General features: G+C 45.6%; 1 protein-coding gene across 1 annotated transcript in view; it reads right to left on the reverse strand.

Moving 5' to 3' along the window:
- Positions 1-19,158, reverse strand: part of LOC144167885 (arylsulfatase B-like) — an 89,164-nt gene extending 70,006 nt beyond the window's left edge. The window contains exons 1-2 of the mRNA XM_077697029.1: positions 18,781-19,158; positions 1,964-2,123 (exon numbers count right to left, since the gene is read on the reverse strand). Coding sequence (XP_077553155.1) covers positions 1,964-2,123; positions 18,781-19,107 — 487 coding nt within the window. The 5' untranslated portion in view covers positions 19,108-19,158. The remainder of the gene's footprint in view (positions 1-1,963; positions 2,124-18,780) is intronic.
- Positions 19,159-19,608: the final 450 nt, after the last annotated feature.

Genomic DNA, 19,608 nt, shown 5'->3' on the forward strand with positions numbered 1-19,608 from the left:
TTTTTTCAGCTAAATATTTCAAGAAATTGAAGAAACCCCACCCAGTTTGAGTATGTAATGATTTAAAAATATATCCGGGAAGGCCCGCTGTATCTGGCGGCGTGAGCCAAAGACAGACTTCTGCTTTTTTTTTTCTTTTCTCTGTAACCCCCAAATTTGTTTTACAACATAAGCCCGCTAACACAGTGTCGTTTACAAAATAAAATTTGTTACCAGCGGCACTTTTGGCAGCAACATTTTTAACAAAAGCTCAATTTGCGTAGCTACAAAGTCGTTGCCGGCGATGCCACGCCGAACTTCCGGCCGAACTACACGGTAAGGACTCACCCAAGGAGGCGTAGAGCGCTTTCGCCGAATCACGTAGACACTGGCGCCAGATTCCACTCTAGGTGAGCTAGTGAGAAACTTTATCATAATGGCAGTCAGCAGTATTAGGGAGTTTTAGTACAGCGTTCGTCGCCTTTTCGCCGCTAAATTTTTGCGCGAGGCTACGTAAATACCCCGAGGGGAGCTATAGTATATCGTTTCATCAGTTTTGTCTAGCGACACGCTAATGCTTACGGCGTCATCTGTCGAATGTTTTACAAAATGACTCGCCGGCTGATCTGCCAACGGAGTGCCTGAGTGCTTGGACGTTTTACGACTATACGTACAGGTGCAAACAAATGCTTTTTCCTTGGTATTGAATGCAACACGGCCATAACGTGATAGGAATATTCTCTTACCTGAGTACGTTTCATAAAGAAAGCGTTGAAGTCCCGTGGCACTTCTTTCGTGCAATCGCAGGGTACGCCCTGAGCCGAATGGCCAAGTTTGACGCATGCATCTTATTAAACTTCAAAATGATTGATTGTAGGGTTTAACCCGCCGACGCAACGCAGGCGATGAGGCGCGCCGTAGTGGAGGGCTCCGGATTAATTTTGACCACCTGGGGATCTTTAACGTACGCCGAAATCTCGAACACACGGGCGTTTTTGATTAAACTTCAAAACAACCCAAAGATACGTTTTGAACGAACACAACGTCACGACATGCGAAGCAAGTTTGAAGCGCTATTGACGGGCGATGGGTTACCACCTCCTCCTCCCGGTCGTAAATTCGGCACCCACCTTTTGCGGTTTGCGGGGACCGACAGCATGGCACTTAACTCTGGCGCGCAGGCCGAGAAGGCTTTAACCCACGCACACTGTACATACCCGAAGAAAGGTTGAGTCGTTACGTCACTCGAGAAAAACGATAATAGCGAGCATCAGCGCTAGATCTCATTTCACCGCGAAGCGAACTTAACAACACACACACAGGTTCGGTTGCTGGCCGGCTACAAAGCTTCGATCGGACACTGAGCGATGTCACGACGATACAGAGCTGCGCGAGGGCGACGTGTTAATTACGCGACGTATTTAAACAAAGGAGCAAAGAACTTAGTCAATCTCAAGCAAATTACTGTCCGCAGAAGAGTGGAACCGTGGATGGTTGTCGCGCTACTTGCCGACATGTTCGAAACGCAAGCGGCCTCTTGTACGCACGCTATTTGGCTAACATGGCGTCCGCTCGTCTTCCGTCTTCAAAACGCAGAACCGTATTAGCGTAAGGCCCATGCGCACGCCAAACGACGCAAAGAAATAGCGTTTGCTAACTTTTTGCGTACAGCTGCGTACTTTATTCTAAAACTCTCTATTACCTCTATCCCGATGGCGGTACTTTGCTAGTTCCAGTCATCTTGCGGCAGTCGAGGCGGTAGCCCGATCATTCGGTCGAGCGCGATTCGTTCACCTGACGTGACGGATATCAACTGACACCGCGAGCCCCTAAACAGCTCCGCTGTGAAAAATGCAAGTTAAGGTGATTCGTCATTCGTAGATCATATATGCCACTCCTAGGTGTCTCCGTCCAATCTTGTTATACACCAACGAGTGTACCCCGCTAAGCTCGCGCCAAGCGACAGCCGCTAGCGGCTGCTCACCTGTGCGGATCGGGTAGCGGCCAGTCATGAGCGCTGCCCTCGAGGGCGAGCACATGTGCTGGGCGTACAGCCTGCTCATGCGGACCCCGTTCCAGGCCAGGGCGTCGATGTTGGGCGTCCTGATTTGATGGTTTCCCTGGTAGCTGACGTCGTTCCAACCCTGCGGCAGAGCACAGGGATAGCTCAAAATCTGAGCTTAGGGCTAGATACACAGTGATCGCTTTACATCACAGTGAAATGTGTCGACTTGAAGAGAGGTTACCTGGAATCGCTGCTTCGGCGTCATCATGGCTAGACCGCGAGAGGAGGGAAACATACTGCGACCAAATTTAGAGCGACAGCGGAAGCTAAAGCAAACGCAGCAAGTACATGCCGCCGTGACTTTGTAACCGACATAGCCATTCACACGTTACGTATGAGCGCACGTAAGATGTGGGAAACAATGCAATAGCTCTTTGTGATTGTAATAAAGGCACAGTCCCAATGACCATCATACATAAACCGAGACCAGTTGCTTAAGCCGTGGTTCCATTACCGCAACGGCGATTGGATGGGCTTCCTCTGCGCATCACGCAGATTGCAAGGCCCGTGGTCATCCTGCGTCACAACCAGTCTGAGCATCACGGTAGCCTAGAACCGCCGAGGTTTTGTGCACGCCGCCATCATTACGGCGTGCTCTAGGAGCCACTGCACTTAACTTTCTGCTCTATCTACATATCGGAAACTCCGGCTACATTAAAGGAGTTATGAAGACAAAGTAAAGCTTTGTTTTATTTGGAAGATACAGATTTTCTAACTTACTCAACTTCATTCCTGACACAAAACATGCTGCTCTAACCAAGATAACGCTAGCAATACTGATGTTTGTTTTAATTTCGCGCTGCAGTGACGTAATATAACCAAGACTTAGGTAATATGGGCAAACTCTAAAACACAATTATCAGCGTTAACTGCACGTTCGCATTGAAGAGATACCATTGGGCGGAACTAAGAGCCCCACAATAATTTCTCTTTTATGTTTCTTAGAAGTGCGTTGGTCGGCTTCAGCTGATCCCGCAGAGAAGTTTCTGGGACTTCTCACATCTGCGACCAAAAGCCAAGAAATCGCAATCGGCAAATTCACGGAGGCACATTTCCCCACCTCATCCGCATGCATTTACTTTTTTCTACACAGTACTCTGATAAGTGTAAGTTCTGCTAGGAACCAGGAACTCTGACAAGCACATTATTCGACTTCACACAAAAAACTGAGACCTTTCGCACGTGAAGTGTCCCGTTCCCCTGAGCAGAGCGAGACACTGCTGTCCAGCTGTCGACCTGAGGACCAGCTCGTGCTTGTGACCAGGGCTACGGCAGCGTGGACAGCAGATGGGCTCCTGGACTGAGGAACCACTCTCTAAATATTGCGTAAAAAAGTTGCTCCCTCTTCCTCTTTGATATCATAGAGATGGTGCCAGGAAGTGACTTTGGAGTCACCAATGCCTGATATATTTTTCTTAATACGTCTATAGGTGATTGCAAGTTTGCGACAAAACTGGTATCATTTTTACGGGGAAAAGAAGACTTCCTAATGAACAAAGCTTGTATTTGGTCTTCATGGCCCCTTTAAGGCCCACCGACCGCGGTGGCTCAGTGGCTAAGGCGTTGCGCTGCTACGCACGAGGTAATAATAATAGTAATAATAATAATAATAATAATACTAATATTCAATCAATCGTTTATTAACGTGCCCAGGAACAGCCGGAGGGCCTTTGTGCTGGCGCACGAAGAAAAAAAGAAAACACGCAATAGAAGATGCCCGCACCTTACAAGTAATGTAATGAAAAGGACAGCGTTACTGACACACACGCACACAAAATTTACACACTGTCATACACCAGGATGTACATGCACCCACTGAAAACACAAACACATACATACACACAAAAACAAGTACAGTGCCTTGCAGTAAGGCATGTGACACCACCCCAGTGGTCGTCATGCACAGATAATTTCAGAAATATACATAAATGTTAACTAAGTTTAGTTGCACGGAAACGGAGTGAATCAAGATAGCTTATATGTAAGAAAAGGAGCATGAACGAAATGTACATGTAGAGAAAACCAGACACTGAATAAGGGGAATATATAAAAAAGAAAGTTGTGTGTTGTCGTCACTTCATGCTCAAGTGACCGCGTGTGAACAGAGGATAAAAAAGGTCACTTACATGACAGGCTCAGACACATGTTTGCGGAACTGTGTCGAGGAACTAATAAATATGTCTAAATATTCGTTGTGCTTATTGTACATACCCTGGAGGCGAAACAAGGGGCACAAGCCATGCAGACAGGTCGGGTTAAAACTGTGTCGTGTCTTCTGGTGGATTTTTGCGGCACAGTGAGTGTAACATGTTGCAGCATTTCACCACAAGACACTGTGCAGTGAATGATTTTGAACAGGCTGATCTTCTTGATCAGCTTTAATACGTCTGGAGTTTAAGCACTCTAGCATCGGTACAGAGAATGACCCAAAATTGTTATGGCTAGCAAAGCGATGATTGAAGATAGATATAAACTTTTCCTGGACACTTTCAATAAGCATACAGAGTGTTTTGCATGTGCTATTCGACACCACAGAAGCATACTCGAGCTGAGGACGACAAGTAGTCGTGTAGAGCTTGAGAAAAGAGACCAGTTCATTGAACGCCTTCGATAGGCGGCATATAAGGCCAAGAGATTTGAGGGCCCGCCGAGTGACCTTCCGGGTGTGCGGGAAGAAGCTCAATTTACTGTCGAAATTAACACCAAGATCCTTAAACCCCCCAACACGTGGTAGTGCTTCACCTTTAATGTTATAGGAGAACAATATGCTGTCAGTTTTTCTACTGTAGGTCATTACCTTAGTCTTTTATGTATAAATAAGGAGTTTGTTGCGTGAGCACGAATCTCAAAAAGGCGTGATCGCTCGCTTGAGAGCGGAACAGCTTGCGGTGTTTGAAACAGCATTAAATATTTTGACATCATCAGCATATAAGAGAAAGTTACAATCATAAATTACTGAGGAAAAGTCATTTATAAAAATTGAAAAAAGAAGTGGCCCCAGAGGGACACCACTTGTGGCCTCGTAAGAGAGGGAGGACTGCCCGTTTGCATGCAGGAAGCATGACCTATCCGATAAATAATTACATAAGGAGATGTGATGGATGGTTGTAAGTCGAGTTGACACAGCTTTCTAAATAATACACCATGGCAGACGACATCAAAAGCCTTGCTCAAATCGAAGTAAACGACATCGAGTTGTCCTCTTCCCTGCACAGCTTCCGAAGCATGCAGCATAAAATTTACAAGATTAGTTGTAGTCGATCTCCCAGCGAGAAAGCCGTGTTGCTGAGGTGATAATATAGTTCTTACACTGAAAGTGAGTAGCGTATATAGTACAGTCTCAAGGAGTTTTGAAGCAGCACAGAGAATAGAAATCGGGCGGTAGTTTGTGGGGTCTAACTTCGGCCCTGACTTAAATATAGGAACAACCCGCGCAGTCTTCCAACGAGTGGGGAACTTACCGGTATTGAGTGACAGTCTAACTGTACGCGCCAAGACCGGAACAAGCAGATCCTCAAACTCCTTCAGTACTGCCGAAGGAATGCCATCAGGGCCGCTCTAAAATGATGGCTTAACCCGCGTTAGAGCTCTTGATACAAGACTTTCGGAAATAAAACATTCTAAGTTCTTATCATACCCAGGAAACACTTGAGGGGGGGGGGGGGGGGGCAGGCTGAACTTTTATTGCCGAATACTAAACTGAATTGTTGAGTAAAGGCATTAGGAACGTCCGGAATGCGGTCATCACTATTTTCAATGGGGTTAATGTTTCCCGAGTTATTTTGGGAAGTTTGTGCACGGACACGACCCCAGACAGCTTTAGCATTCTGTGGCGCATCAGCCTCAACCGCGGCAATGTAACTGGCCTTACCGCGCTTAAGCAGATATTTACAAAGAGACCTGAATAATAATAATAATAAAAATAAGAAGAAGAAGAATACGTTTCGACGGTTCGATACGCGGCTGCAAAGGCCGCTTTTCTTATGGAGAGGCGAAACGCAAAAACTACCGGGTGTACGAGATTTCCGCGCACGGTAAAGATCCCGAGGTGGTCGAAATTAATCCGGAGACCTCCACTATGGCCCGCATCATCGCCTGCGTTGCGTCAGCGCGTTAAACCTTCAAATGAATCAAATCAACCTTTAAGGCCCTGGGCCAGCATATATCCGGGTTAATCTGAGTAGGGATGAGCCGGAAGCAGACTTATAGCAGACCCACTTAGACCCTTTTTAGCTTTACCCAAAATAACCTTCCCAGCGCGGCTGGCGTGGCTCGAATGGAGGCGTGCCAGCCAGCTCTCTTTCTAAGCGCTGAAAATTGAGCTTGTTGTACTGGATTCATGGTTCGCGGCGCTACAGAGCATAATAAGAAGGTACACGCAGCTGTCGGTAGCACTGCAGGCGAATGAGATAAGGTTTTTTCTACACAAGACTGGAGAGGGCACGCGGAATGCCAAAATAAAAGCTAATCTCAGCGTGACGTGCTTCCCGCCTGTGCGCCGGAAAAATCGGAACATAAAACCGTGTTCTTTTTTTCTAAAATATACAATTGAAAGAAGGCGCGCCTGGTGTTTACTGCAGAATTTTCCTCCTTACTCGCTGCGAACAATGAATCTAGCTCTTTTTTCGCACCCCGTGAGTTTCCATATACATGTACCTCAGAGATAGACAAAGAACTTTTAGTTAACTTTTTTCCCGAGGGTTAGACCTCCTCCCACTACACATCGCCAGGGGCCCTTGATTATTACAGCATCGTCTGTAACTAACTCGACGGACCACAGTTTATCCGCCAGGTCTGAACTGAGCAGTACGGTCTGCCACTGCTCATCACTAGAAATTTTGCGGCCCTGACAAATTGCCTGAGAGCACGCCCATAATATATGCGCAAGATCACCCCGCTCCTTAAATTTCACATCTACCTAAAACCGTTCCACAGCTAACGATGACTGTATGCGATGGAATTAGCATACTAGTTGATTCGGAGTAGCCGCAAGCTAAAGATGACATTTTACTGAGGAATGGTTAGCTCAGATGCATTCAACTTCGGGGGAGGCAGACGAGCGACAATCACCCCAGACGCCGCCGAGCCTACGCCCACTGAAAATGTTTGTTGGACCATGTCCGGAGAGATATAAGCCGCAAAAATCCGCTCCTATTTTCCTATGAAATCGCTAACATACCTGTCGAAACAAGTGACTCTTATAAATACCTTGGTGTAACACTAACCCCCGATCTTTCCTGGCGCACGCATATTACTAATATCATTTCATCGGCTAACCGGTCATTAGGATTTCTAAAACGCCATCTGCGTCACTCGCCCTATCACGTAAAACTTTTGGCTTACCAATCGCTAATACGACCCAAACTTGAGTACGCATCACCCATTTGGAGCCCTCACCAAGTTTACTTGATAAACGCCATGGAAGCAGTGCAAAATCGTGCTGCTCGTTTCATTCATTCTTCCTATTTATATGATATCAGCGTCTCATCCCTTAAAAATGAATCTGGTCTGTCCACTCTTTCGTCTCGCCGCAGAATCGCTACTATCACTTTACCACAAGCTTTATCACAGTTCTTTCAGCCAAGCACCTTACATCGCTCCCGCCACGCGCATTTCCCCTCGTACGGGCCATCCACTACAAGTCTCCCGACCCCGTTCTTTTTTCTGCCGCGCAGCTGCAGAATGGAATGGCCTTCCCCGCGACATCGTTTCTATCACCTGTCCATCACATTTTGTTCAAAGTGTATCCATGTACCTGTCTTGTTAAAAATTGTGGCATTTGTTACATCTCTGTACAACCCACCCCTTATGTAACACCCCCTTGTGGGGTCTTTAAGGTAATAAAGTGAAGTGGATGCCTTCTTTTGAGTGGTGAGGCGAGAGGGGAGAGCTCTACTTCCGGTTATTGCCTCCGTTGGTTTTCTGAGCACTTATTTTAATTCCTGGGATTATAGTGCTGGTAGAAAATATTATCCCGCGGTCCTATTTGCGCAGAGAATTCCCCCCCCCCCCCCCCCCCCCGGCGCAACTCCATGCCCATGCGCGAAAGCCAGATGGCGAGTGTTCATCGCTCCAGCGATAACGGCGAGTGGTGCGGCCGGAGCAGTGTACGCGTGGCAACGGCAAACAACGGCCGCACGTTACTTTGAAATGGCTAGGTCACGCGTCAGACACAAAACACTGGCCGTACGTTATAGCTTCGCCGGTTATTCAACGGTACTGGAGTGCACTGGCGCAGTTTTACTGGTTTGTTTTGACGCTGATGCGGTCTTAAAATCGTTTTCGGGACTTATTTCGCAAGGCAATTTTATTTCAGTGCAATTTTGGGGGGGTTCGAGTAGGGGTGCCAATAAACCACACGCACTATTAAGTACACAAATCCGAAAAATGGCACACGAAGTACACAAAAATAGTACATTGTATAATCTTGAATTGCGTACTGTCGCAGCTTTCCTACATGGTTGTTTTATTTTTCTTGTTTTGCCTTTCCCTTCTTCAACTACATTATTATAAACGCGAAGTGTGCCTTGAATTTTTTTGGCGCGTGCTATGTCATTGCTCTGTTTTAAAAGCAAAATCTGCCACGAAAATTTTTATTGACATGTGTTATGTCATTGTTCTGAATGTATCCCCTAATTCCCAAAGCCTCCACTAGGAGACTAGCAGCATATTCTAAATAAATAAATAAATCCCACGAAACAGAAACCCTACAGAGCATGCGTCTCAGCAAGCGTTGTCCGGCGATATTTTCGTACAAATAGAGGGAGTGATGACGACAAATGAAGATGGGCCACGGGTGCACTATAAAACAATTTAAACCTTAAAAGTGAATCCCCAGTGCCTATACCGAAAGCCCTTAAACCCTATAAAAAAGCATTCTTTGAAACGCTGTGTCTAACAAGAAAACTCACTTTAAAAGGGCATATTCTGTTTTTATTATGAAGTAAACGACAAAAAAGGGTGTTTTTGCTTGGTTTTGTGCAAGGGTGTAAGGGTGCTAGTTACAGGCGCCGCTTTACACCCGTAAGAGTGTAAATCATTTTACAGTGTGCTGTGAGAAAAGCGTGTAAGCATAGCCGGCTCGCGCCAAAGCTGATAATTAGACGGCTTCGCCCCCCCATCAGATTGCATGCTCTTAAACTGGAGAGGCAAGCGCACGATTACGCGGCGAAGCATTGCCCTCTTAGCTGCTTCAATGGAAAGAAGGGGGCCGCTCTACATGGCCTCCCTTTCTGCGAACGATTTCGGAAAGGCGAATATAAGGCTACACTGTAAATAATGAATGGACGACTTGCTCTCCATTCAAGCCGCGCCTAAAGGCACGGACTGCGACAAAGTCCAAGCAATAGCGTAGCTTAAATTCTCAGGTATCTCTTGTGCCAGGCTTCTTCAACATCTGCAAGTTTTGGGTCAAGTACGCAATCCATCTAAGGGATTCGCCAACTTTCATCGGCCTGAAATATTTTCCGTGCCTCCTAATCGCGGCATTTTACTGTTTAGAATTCAATGGGTTTTATTGTAGTGCACCCTATGTTCCGTGATCGCACACTCTTTTAAAAGACTGTAATGCGTATTTTCGGAAACTTGAAACGGGATTGGGTCGAAACAAGACGGGCGGAAATGGGAAGGCCGTTCCGGATGCGGGCTGAAACTGGACGGGTTTAAGTTGAAAGGCCCGTTCGGGAGCATATGGACGGATTCAAACTCAAATGGCGTTTTGTGAATGGGTTCAAATGGCGCCGGTTGATGCGGGAATACGTTATTTCGGGCTATGCCTCTTTGTACTTAGCTTCAACAAAAGTTACCTCCAGAATTTCTCTATTCTCGGCACCAGCTCCACTGCTCCTCTTAATCTTTATAAACGACCTACCTAACGAAATTTCATTATTCATTCGCCTCTTCACAGATGACTGCGTTTTGTACCACCGCGTACAATCCAACAGCGGTGCACAACTCCTCGACACTTATTTTAATGAAATAAAAAGCAGGTGCTTTAAACATCTAATCAAAATTAAGATCCTTAACTGCGAAGTTGTACATTTACCTAGAGAACGTTCCAGCATTATCATGTACTTTGAGCTCCTCTGCCCTCTCTTCAACTGCCATAACTTTATCTCGGAGTTCTCGTCACGATAAACCTATCCTGGTACTCGCAACAGAAAAACTTGCTCCTGGCGCATTTAAATCAGTCTGTGTGCGCTCCGCAAAGATTTATTACAAAACTTCCTGTGCTGGGACGAACTTTGGACTATTCCGACAGAGATTGAAGCGGCGCTTAGTCACGTTCATTGATAAAGACGGAAGAGAACGTGTAGTCATCATGTTGGCCCACTTCCTAGTTTATCAGAAACTGACTACACTACCGGAAGTAATTATTTTGTCAAATATACTGTACAAGAAGTGACAAATGGGCTGGTTGGTAATGCATGTGGGACATCTTGAAGGTAGCGCACTTCAACAGGGGCACTAGGAGAAGAAACGACAAACCACAGCGCTGACTCACAACTGTCGCGTGGCGCGGGAAGGGTTCCATGCAAGGTGTCTCCTTTTGTTCCATGCAAAAATTGTGTTGTCTACCTTATACCATTTCCTTGTGGTTATGTGTATATTGGTCAGACAAGTCGACGTATCAATGCCAGGTTGCGAGAACATAAAAGGACTTTAGAAGGGGACACCTACTCACAGGTGGCTCAACATGTATCCAAGTGCAAATGCGAGCCTGCTTTCCAGGAAGCGGTGATATCATCTGTGCACAGGGACAAGTTGACACGCGAGATTATTCAGGCATATAAATATATGAAAAAAGGGGGTGTGGTGCTTTAGCGTGCCATGGATTCATTTACATGAGAGTGAGTTTAAATTTTTAAATCTCTCTGGAACATAAATATAACACGCACCTTCATCCACGCAGTTTGTTTATGCCTGTCATGTTTTCGAAATGATGCGCTGGAATGTGACGTATGTGTGATGTGTGCTCACATCGGTTTACGTTGAAGTATTTACGGGTGTGTCTGTTCTAATGAAAATCAGTTGTGAGCCAGCGCTGCGGTTTGTGTTTCTTTTCCTGGAGTCGGTGTTTGAGTGCCTACCTTCAAGATGTTCCATATTATTTTGCAAGATTGATTAAGAGCCAACGATAGAAAATTATCTTCTTGTTTTTTTTTTGTTTTTTTTTTTTGGAGGGGGGGGAGGGAGACGTAACGCGTCAATGTTACACCTGGCTCGCCGTACTGGAGAGCGCGGGATTAATTGTGACCACCGGGGCACCTTCAACATGCACCGAAATGTCGACAAGCAGGTGTTTTCGCTATTCTCCGGCATCACAAAAGTGACTGCTGCAGCTGGGAATCGAACCCGCGTCCTTGTGCACAGCAGCACAACGCCATAGGGCAGAAAAAGATGGAAGGCTTCTGGAAGCGATAAAAACAGAATTATTGGGTGTGACTAACATCCGAACATTGCTTACGAACGCATCGCTCGCAGATTTTGAACGTCGGCAACCGCATGCTGATCCGCATTCCCATTACGCACCGAGCTAGGCACCAAGAAGTGGGTTCAGCCAGCGATGCATTGGTACGCGTCTGTCCAGTGCGGCAAAGAGGGCGCAAAGTCTTCAAAAGCCAGGAAAGAAACTACATCGTCTGGAACTGGATGCTGTCACACTGCGCCACGGAATATTTCCCAGACTAGCAGGTAACGAGCAGCAAGAAAGAACCGCACGCCCATGCATCCGTAGCTGGCGCACAGCACAGCATACGCCAGTATCGTCATCATTGCGTTGCTGTTCTGATCCATCGCCGTTGGGTGTCTCGCCGCCCAGTTGTCTGACGGAACAAACCTGGCGAGTGAGCGTTCCGCAGCAGAGCATGCTAATTACAAAGTAGCAAAACACTTGTACGGTATTAGCTTCCATGGCTGCGGAATTTGATTTTCCAACGTTCACACTAGGTAGTTTTAGCATAGCTGCTGGCGTACGCCAGCACTAGATTTAAAAAAAGGCTTTTAACCGTGTGAGCCATGTCGTAAAATGGGGGGACGTATACGTCCGTCCCCGGACAGTTCCATCTCACATACCTCAAGGATCTGTCCTCGGACTGCTACTGTGTTTCATTTTTATTAATGATATTTTTATTTTTAATATTGGTATGACCAGTAAAAATTCGGTTTTTTGCAGACAAGTGGCGACTCTACCAGGAAATAACTAGTGTCGATAAACAGTTCGTTCTAAATTCGTCATTAGCAAAAATTGAATCGGGGTGCAAATGTTGGCAAATGAAGGTTAATGCAGAAAAAGTGTAGCGATGACATTAACAAGGAATCACCACCCCTTTGCCTTTTTTTGTATTCCATTACGGCTGACCACTATCTGAGGTGGCAAGTTATAAATATTTCACCGTCTCAATTACTTCTGACCTGAGCTGCAACGAGCATGTGATGTACGTCCAGAAGACGTATGCGGAAATTCGGGTACCTAAGACGGACGGAAGAGCTCCTGAGGGCAGGGTATGCTCTAGGGCGCGCCTTGCTACTCTCTTTTCGCGCTGTATCCACCTGCCAAAAAGCGCCGCCCTACAGCGCTACTCTGGTTTCGAAATGCTGCCTGGTCCGGTATATATACCACGGGAGGCTATATTAGATAGGTTCAACCGGGCTAGGGGAGGCTCCCTTGCAGACAAACTTTATTTCCTCACCAGACAAGGATTTAGCAAACCTAGTTGAGTACGTTTGCTAAAAAAAACTTTCTACTGATTAGGCAATCGCTATCGGCCTTCAGGCACTCGATAGGCGCGGCTGCAGATCCTTGGGAGGGGCCTTCTTCCGGTAGTGGACAGAACCAGGCTTAGGAGAAAGATAAAGACAGTCATTGAGGAGGTCAATACGGATTCCGGTGGGATTCCCGTTCGCGGCGGCCGCTTTTCTGATGGAGTCGAAAACCGAAAATTCCCGTGTGTGCGAGATTTCGGCGCACGTTAAAGATCCCCAGGTGGTCAAAATTAACCCGGAGCCCTCAACTACGGCGCGCCTCATCGCCTGTATAGCGTCGGCGTGTTAAACCCCCACAATCAATAAAAACAATCGAGAAGGGCAACACATGAAATACAATTGATGGCTTACAAAACGTACACCAGACCGATTCTCGAGTGCGCTTCCCTCGTTTGAGACCCGTATGGGAAACTTAACATCTCCAAATTTGAAAATGTTCAGCGCAGACCAGCAATATTTACCCATAACAGTTAGAGACGGAAAACATCGCCTAGCACTCTCTTGCAAAGCGATAACTTAGGCAGTCTTTAAATCAGGCGATATCGTCAGCGAAATAAATACTTGTACTTGTAGTATGCCACACCACAACCAAGTATAAATGAGTGCATTGAACATATTATTCGGCGAAGTTTGACATCCACTCAAATGCAGCCATACGGCTACAAAGGAAACCTATACAGCTTTCCCGGAAACTTCGCAGTTTAGGAAAAATTCGTCCTGGTCAAGGATTTTTTTTTCTTAAACTGCGAAGTTTCCGTGAAAGCTGTATAGCTTTCCTTTGTAGCCGTATGGCTGCATTTAGGTGGATGTCAAATTTTCCTTTCAAGAAACTTACTCCACCTTGGGGATTTCCCCTAAACCTGGTCGATGTTATTCGGTGATTCATGCGTGCGTAACGCTGTGAAAAGATTAGGAAACACTCGTGTCGAACTGAGGCTTTTAAACATTCGGTCTACCCTCGTACAATCCGCGACTGGAAGACTGCCCGCTGAAATGGTACAGCATGATAACGTGCAATCTTTTTCTCCGCAAGCAAAAAACACACGCAGTCCGACATTCCCCCTGTATCTGTATTGCGTGTGGTTGTGCCTGTTTCAGTGCTTTTCTTGGTCCAGTGGTCTGCATTTCATTCTAAACAATTTGGCTTTGCTTTTTCCACTTGTTGCTTCCCAGTGTACTGTGCCTGTTGATGTGATGTTATATCGAGCGAAAAAATTGTTGCCTTTGAAGTTCCCCATTCTTGCATTCTTTATTGCTGTTTTTTTTTGCCATGTTATAAAATTTGCTAGCTTGCTTGTTATTTGCGTGTTACCTTGCATAGCTGTGTAGTACTATCATGTTGCTCTCTTTTTGAATAGATTACCCTTGTCCGTGCCTTCTTAGGCTTCGTGAGTTAAGCTGGCAGTAGTCTGTAAATAAATAAATAAAATAAACTATGGCGCCAGGTTCCCTGGACCAGACTGCGCACGTGCGCGCGGGTATGGCGAGGATGTCGCCTCTCAATCGGAAAGAATGCGCGGGCTGGGCGACGCATGAGTGCCCGTCCCTGCGGAACGAATACGCACATTCCGAGTCAGGTCCCGGCACCCGGCACCCGCCACTGTATCATTAGCGTACGCTCTCCGCTGTGCTTAAACTGTCTACAGTCTTCATATTTCAAAGTATTTATGACCGAGTGTGGCAACACATTCTCGTTTTGAAAAAAAAAGAAATAGTTAAAAGCATACGGCAAAATCACACTAAACGTTCAGAAAAATGCAGTTTCAGTGTACTGTGCCCAATCACTAAAGCTCTTCCTGTGTTATCCTCAGTCAAAAGGTATTCACTCGTTCTTTTTGCACTGTTTGTTTTAGAGAAAGCATAAAAACAAACTTGTTTTACTCGCAATAGCGGACATGCCACCAATACCTAGTAGCAGACTCGTACGCTTCAAAGTACACAGTGAACAACCCTTCATTTGGATCCCTATTTTCCAGTCATTTCTGTATATTCTGAGGCCTGATCATATTACTCGTTGTGATTACGGTATACGTTTTTTGTATCCCAAAGTATTTTGGCTGTTGAGAAAGTTCCAAAGACTTCTAAAGCCCTCCAGATCTTCAAAATCTTCAGGTCTAGAAGTACGCGCGTACCGTATTTAAAGTGAGCGAGCGAGCTGAGTACATCGCCATGGAACCGTTATTCAAAGTACACGGCTCGTGCCAGACCATGTGACGCGGCCACGTTTACTTGAGCTGTGTAACCCTTTACTAAACCACCTAACAGCAGCTGAAAACCGAAAAAACAAGTGTCAACAAGGGGTTCTTTCGTCAGTTGTTTCTCTGTAAACGAAACTTAATCGGCCAGGAGTAATTTCAAAGACGGTAGTCTCTTTTCGGCACTTAAATGCCAATTATTAGCCTGCCTGTCTGTCTGCCCTCTATTAAGCCGCCCGGCCAAAAGTACACGAATTCGTGAACAAGATGTTCAATGTAGGCAAAACATTTCCACAGTACCGAATCTGCTGGCAATGTTCATTCTCGTAAACATTGTTTAGAAAAACGAAAACTTCAGACATATTTGAAGCAAAACATTAGTGGCATTTAGTGTTATCCTAATTAAAAACACATCATCATCACCATTATCGTCATCATCACCAGCCTATCTACGCCCACTGCAGGGCAAATGCCTCTCCCATTATTCTCCAATTACCTCGGTCCTGTGCCAACTGTGACCAATTTATCCATGCAAACTTCTTGATCTCGTCTGCCCATCTAACTTTCTGCCGCCCCCTGCAACCCGTGCCTCCTCTAGGGATCCACTCTGTTACCCTTAATGACCAGCGGTTATATTGCCTTCTCATTACATGCCCTGCCAAAGTCCTTCTTCTTAATTTCTACTAATATGTCTTTAACACCAGTTTGCTCCCTGACCCACTCCGCTCTCTTCTTGTCCCTTAATGTTACGCCTATCATTTTCTGCTCCATTGCCCGCTGAGTCGTTCTCAATTTAACTTGAACCCTCTTAGTGAGCCTCCAAGTTTCTGCCCCGTAGGTGAGTACCGGTAAGATGCAGCTGTCATACACTTTCTTCTTCAGCGACAATGGTGGGCTGCTATTCATTATCTGAGAATGTCTGCCATATGCACCCCACCCCATTCTGATCCTTCTAATTATCTCTGCCTCATGGTTCGGATCTGGGGTCACAACTTGGCCTAAGTACCTATATTCGTTTACCACTTCCACTGCCTCACCACCCATCTCAAACCGCTGTGCTGTCCCGAGGTTATTGATCATTACTTTCGTTTTCTGCATATTACTTTTCAGCCCCGTGGTTCTACTCTGTTCGCCCAGTGCGGAAAGCATGCTTTGCAATTTGTCCCCCGAGTTACTTAGCAAGGCAACGTCATCAGCAAATCTGAGGTTACTGAGGTATTCTCCATTAACCCTTACTCCCACCTGTTCCCAATCCACCGTTCTGAATACTTCTTGTAAACATGCTGTAAATAACATTGGAGAGATTGTGTCTCCTTGTCTGACACCCTTACTGATAGGTATTTTACTGCTCTCCCTATGGAGGATGACGGTAGCTGTAGACCCATTGTAGATATCCTCTAGTATTCTTACATAATGCTCATCTACCCCCTGGTTCCGTAATGCATGAATGACTGCTAGGGTTTCGACCTAGTCAAATGCTTTCTCATAATTTATGAAGGCTATATATAGGGGTTCAGTATACTGAGCGCACTTCTCTATCACCTGATTGATCGTGTGAATATGGTAAATTGTTGAATAATCTTTACGGAACCCTGCTTGTTCTTTAGGTTGACTGAAGTCTTAGGTTGCAGAAATTCGGTTAGCGATTACCTTGGCAAGTACCTTGTAGACAGACGACTGACAGTAAGCTGATCGGCCTGTAATTTTTGAAGTGCTTCATGTCGCCTTTCTTATGGATTAGGATGATGTTCGCGTTCTTCCAAGATTGCGGTACCATTGCGGTCATTAGGCATTGCGTATACAGGTTTGCCTGTTTTTCAAGTACAATTTCTCCGCCATCCTTCAAGAGGTCTGCTAAAAATACACGGCTGCCTAATTTTCGCAACAGCAAATAAAAAGTACGCTTTGGGAAAAACATATTCGACACAAAAACACAAAAAGTGCTCCCGCGCGACACTAGCCCACCCGGCGACTTTGTAAGAAGAATATAGTAACGATAGGTTACAGCAGATGGCGCCCGGGAATTGGAAAGCGGTAAAATTTAATGGACTGGAGAAAACCTCAGCTGTGTTTATCCTGGGTGGAGCGATACTGGAGGGGAAGAGCATGAGCGGAGGGCGGGAAAGAGAATAAAGGCATTTACGTGGCCGGGCCGGCACCGGACTATCGTCTACGGCATTTACTTTATTTGTTTATTTATTTATTTATTTATTTATTTATTTATTTATTTATTTATTTATTTATTTATTTATTTATTTATTTATTTATTTATTTATTTATTTACAGATTACCTTGCATCGCCGAGGCATTATAGCAGGGGAGTGGATTTCAAAGTACAAATGGCACTACATTCACTAGCACAGTCCCTCTTTTGTCAATAAATAATTACTGAAAGGGAGCACACAATAAAATAATATTTATACAACGACAGCATCACAGTTCACTAAGCACGCGAGAGGACGTCACAACACTAGTCGAAACGATGTCAGCTGCCAGTTCGTTCTACTGGGAAAAAAGAAAAGGGAGAAAAGAAAACTTTTTATAATAGGTCCTTCACTTTATCTCTCGTATTGTGTTACTGTGATCATGTCTTTGGGATACATAATGGGGTGTTTGCAAATAGTTCTCCTTGATGATTCCTGTTACATTGTTTTATACAATGCATGTGTTTTAATCAATGCTTTCGACGTCGCTCCCTGAGAGGTTCTAGACCTATAGATGATTTCATTTCTGCGGCGGTTGCCCTCTAAGCGTAATTATTGAGAATAAACCTGGCTCCGCGATTCTGTATGGCTTGAAGTTTTTCTATTAATACTCTAGGAGAGGGTCCCACGCGACACTCGCATATTCTAAGATGGGTCTGACCAGCTAAGTCTGACCAGTTGCAGCTAAGTAAGCAGATACACCGTCAATTTCATTTCTGCGAACAGCAATCCCCAGGCGCCCGGTGACTTTGAAGTGCTAGACGTTCCGTAGCTTGAGGCATCGAAGAACGGACGTTCTGGTGACTGTGCTTGTGGTTCTGGTGACTGTGGTGATTAGCATGATGGCATAAACCAACTATCAATGGGTTCAAAATATCTATTTGGACCTCAAGCTTGTTGGTTTCATCACTTTGATATGCACCGTCAGTTGATTAGTTATAATAGCACTATTTTCAAGACGGAAACATGGCTTACGCCTTAACCTTGCATGTCTCCTCACTAGAATATCTGAGTAATCGATTGGCACCCTCTTCCAGATCACTGGAACAAAAATAAAAATGTGTTTGTCTTTCTAAGGGATAAACCTAGTCAACACTCAAGACACATGAAATTTTCTTAAACCTTTGACTTCACTTGTGTGTCACCATTATTTTGGGCCCCCAAACCCTTTATTCGTCATCCAAATTCACAGAGTTGAATGGCTCAGGAATATTTCTCATAACTCATCATCTCTTTTTTCATACCCGGTTCGGTTATTCCTACGTCCAATATCTTCTTTGATGTAGTTTGCTTCCTTTTTTTTCAACCAAGAAATTGTGGCGGACACATCTTTTCTCTACATTATCCACCTTTATACCTCTTATTGAGCTGCTTTTACTAGCAACACTAGTGTTTTAGTGAAGTGCTAAATAACATTAACGACCATGCCACGTTCGCTAATGAGCTCCCGATATCACTACAACGCGGTCTGGTAGAAGCGTCTCAAGACACACAAATTCATTGCATATTCTAGAACACGAACACGTTGCATATTCGAGGCTGATAATGTGAAAATATTTTATGCATTCCTTACCAGGTCATCCGCCAGAATGAAGATTATGTGGGGCTGTTTGCGTCGTGTCGGCCACATGCCGACGACGATGCACGCAAGCACCATCACTGAAGTAGCCCAAAACACGCCTTTGTAAGTACGCTGTTTCCGCTCCTGTGAGGTGCTGGAGTGATGACTTGAACGGGCCTCTGTCACACGCGATTTGGCAATACCCGCAGGCGCCACATTATCCTGGAAGCCGCGTGCACGGTCGCCGGTTTTGTTGACGACTTCTATACTTTCTACGCTGGGGACAGCACAGCGGCCAATAACAGGTGACGTGCTCATGAATTCGTACCTGAGCATCATTTTTAAGGACAGCTAGGTAACGTAAGATCTCGAGTAATGCGCGGTATTTCGCTAGCGAGCCTCTCTGGCAAGTCGTGTGTGTCTACTGCGCGTGTGCTGGAACCCAGCCCGCCACTCGAAACAGCTGCGCAGGAAACGTATAGGCGACAGGAAAAGCAAAAAAAAGCACTATACTAGCTCGTGTGCCGTCGCAGTACACAACATGTGTTTGATGTGCCCTCGCGGTCCTTCTGCCCTGACTTAAGTCTAACTGTGCAGCTGCCAGCTTCTAAAGTAAAGCTGGGGTGGAATAGCGTCCCTGACACCGGATGCAATGCGAGCTGGCGGGAGCGCGTTAAGGGACGGCAAGTCCGCCGCACCATTTTGAGTAGAAATCGGCCACATTCCACTGAACCACTATGTAAACGTCCCTAAAGGACAGATATGTTTGGGACTAACATTTTACTCATAGTCGCGATGGTTTGAAATGCAAAAACAGATGTAGAAACCCTCTTGAACGAA

Source organism: Haemaphysalis longicornis, unplaced genomic scaffold, assembly GCF_048455015.1.
Source record: "Haemaphysalis longicornis isolate Haplotype H1 unplaced genomic scaffold, Haemaphysalis longicornis Haplotype H1 scaffold_2, whole genome shotgun sequence".
Lineage (NCBI taxonomy): Eukaryota > Metazoa > Arthropoda > Arachnida > Ixodida > Ixodidae > Haemaphysalis > Haemaphysalis longicornis.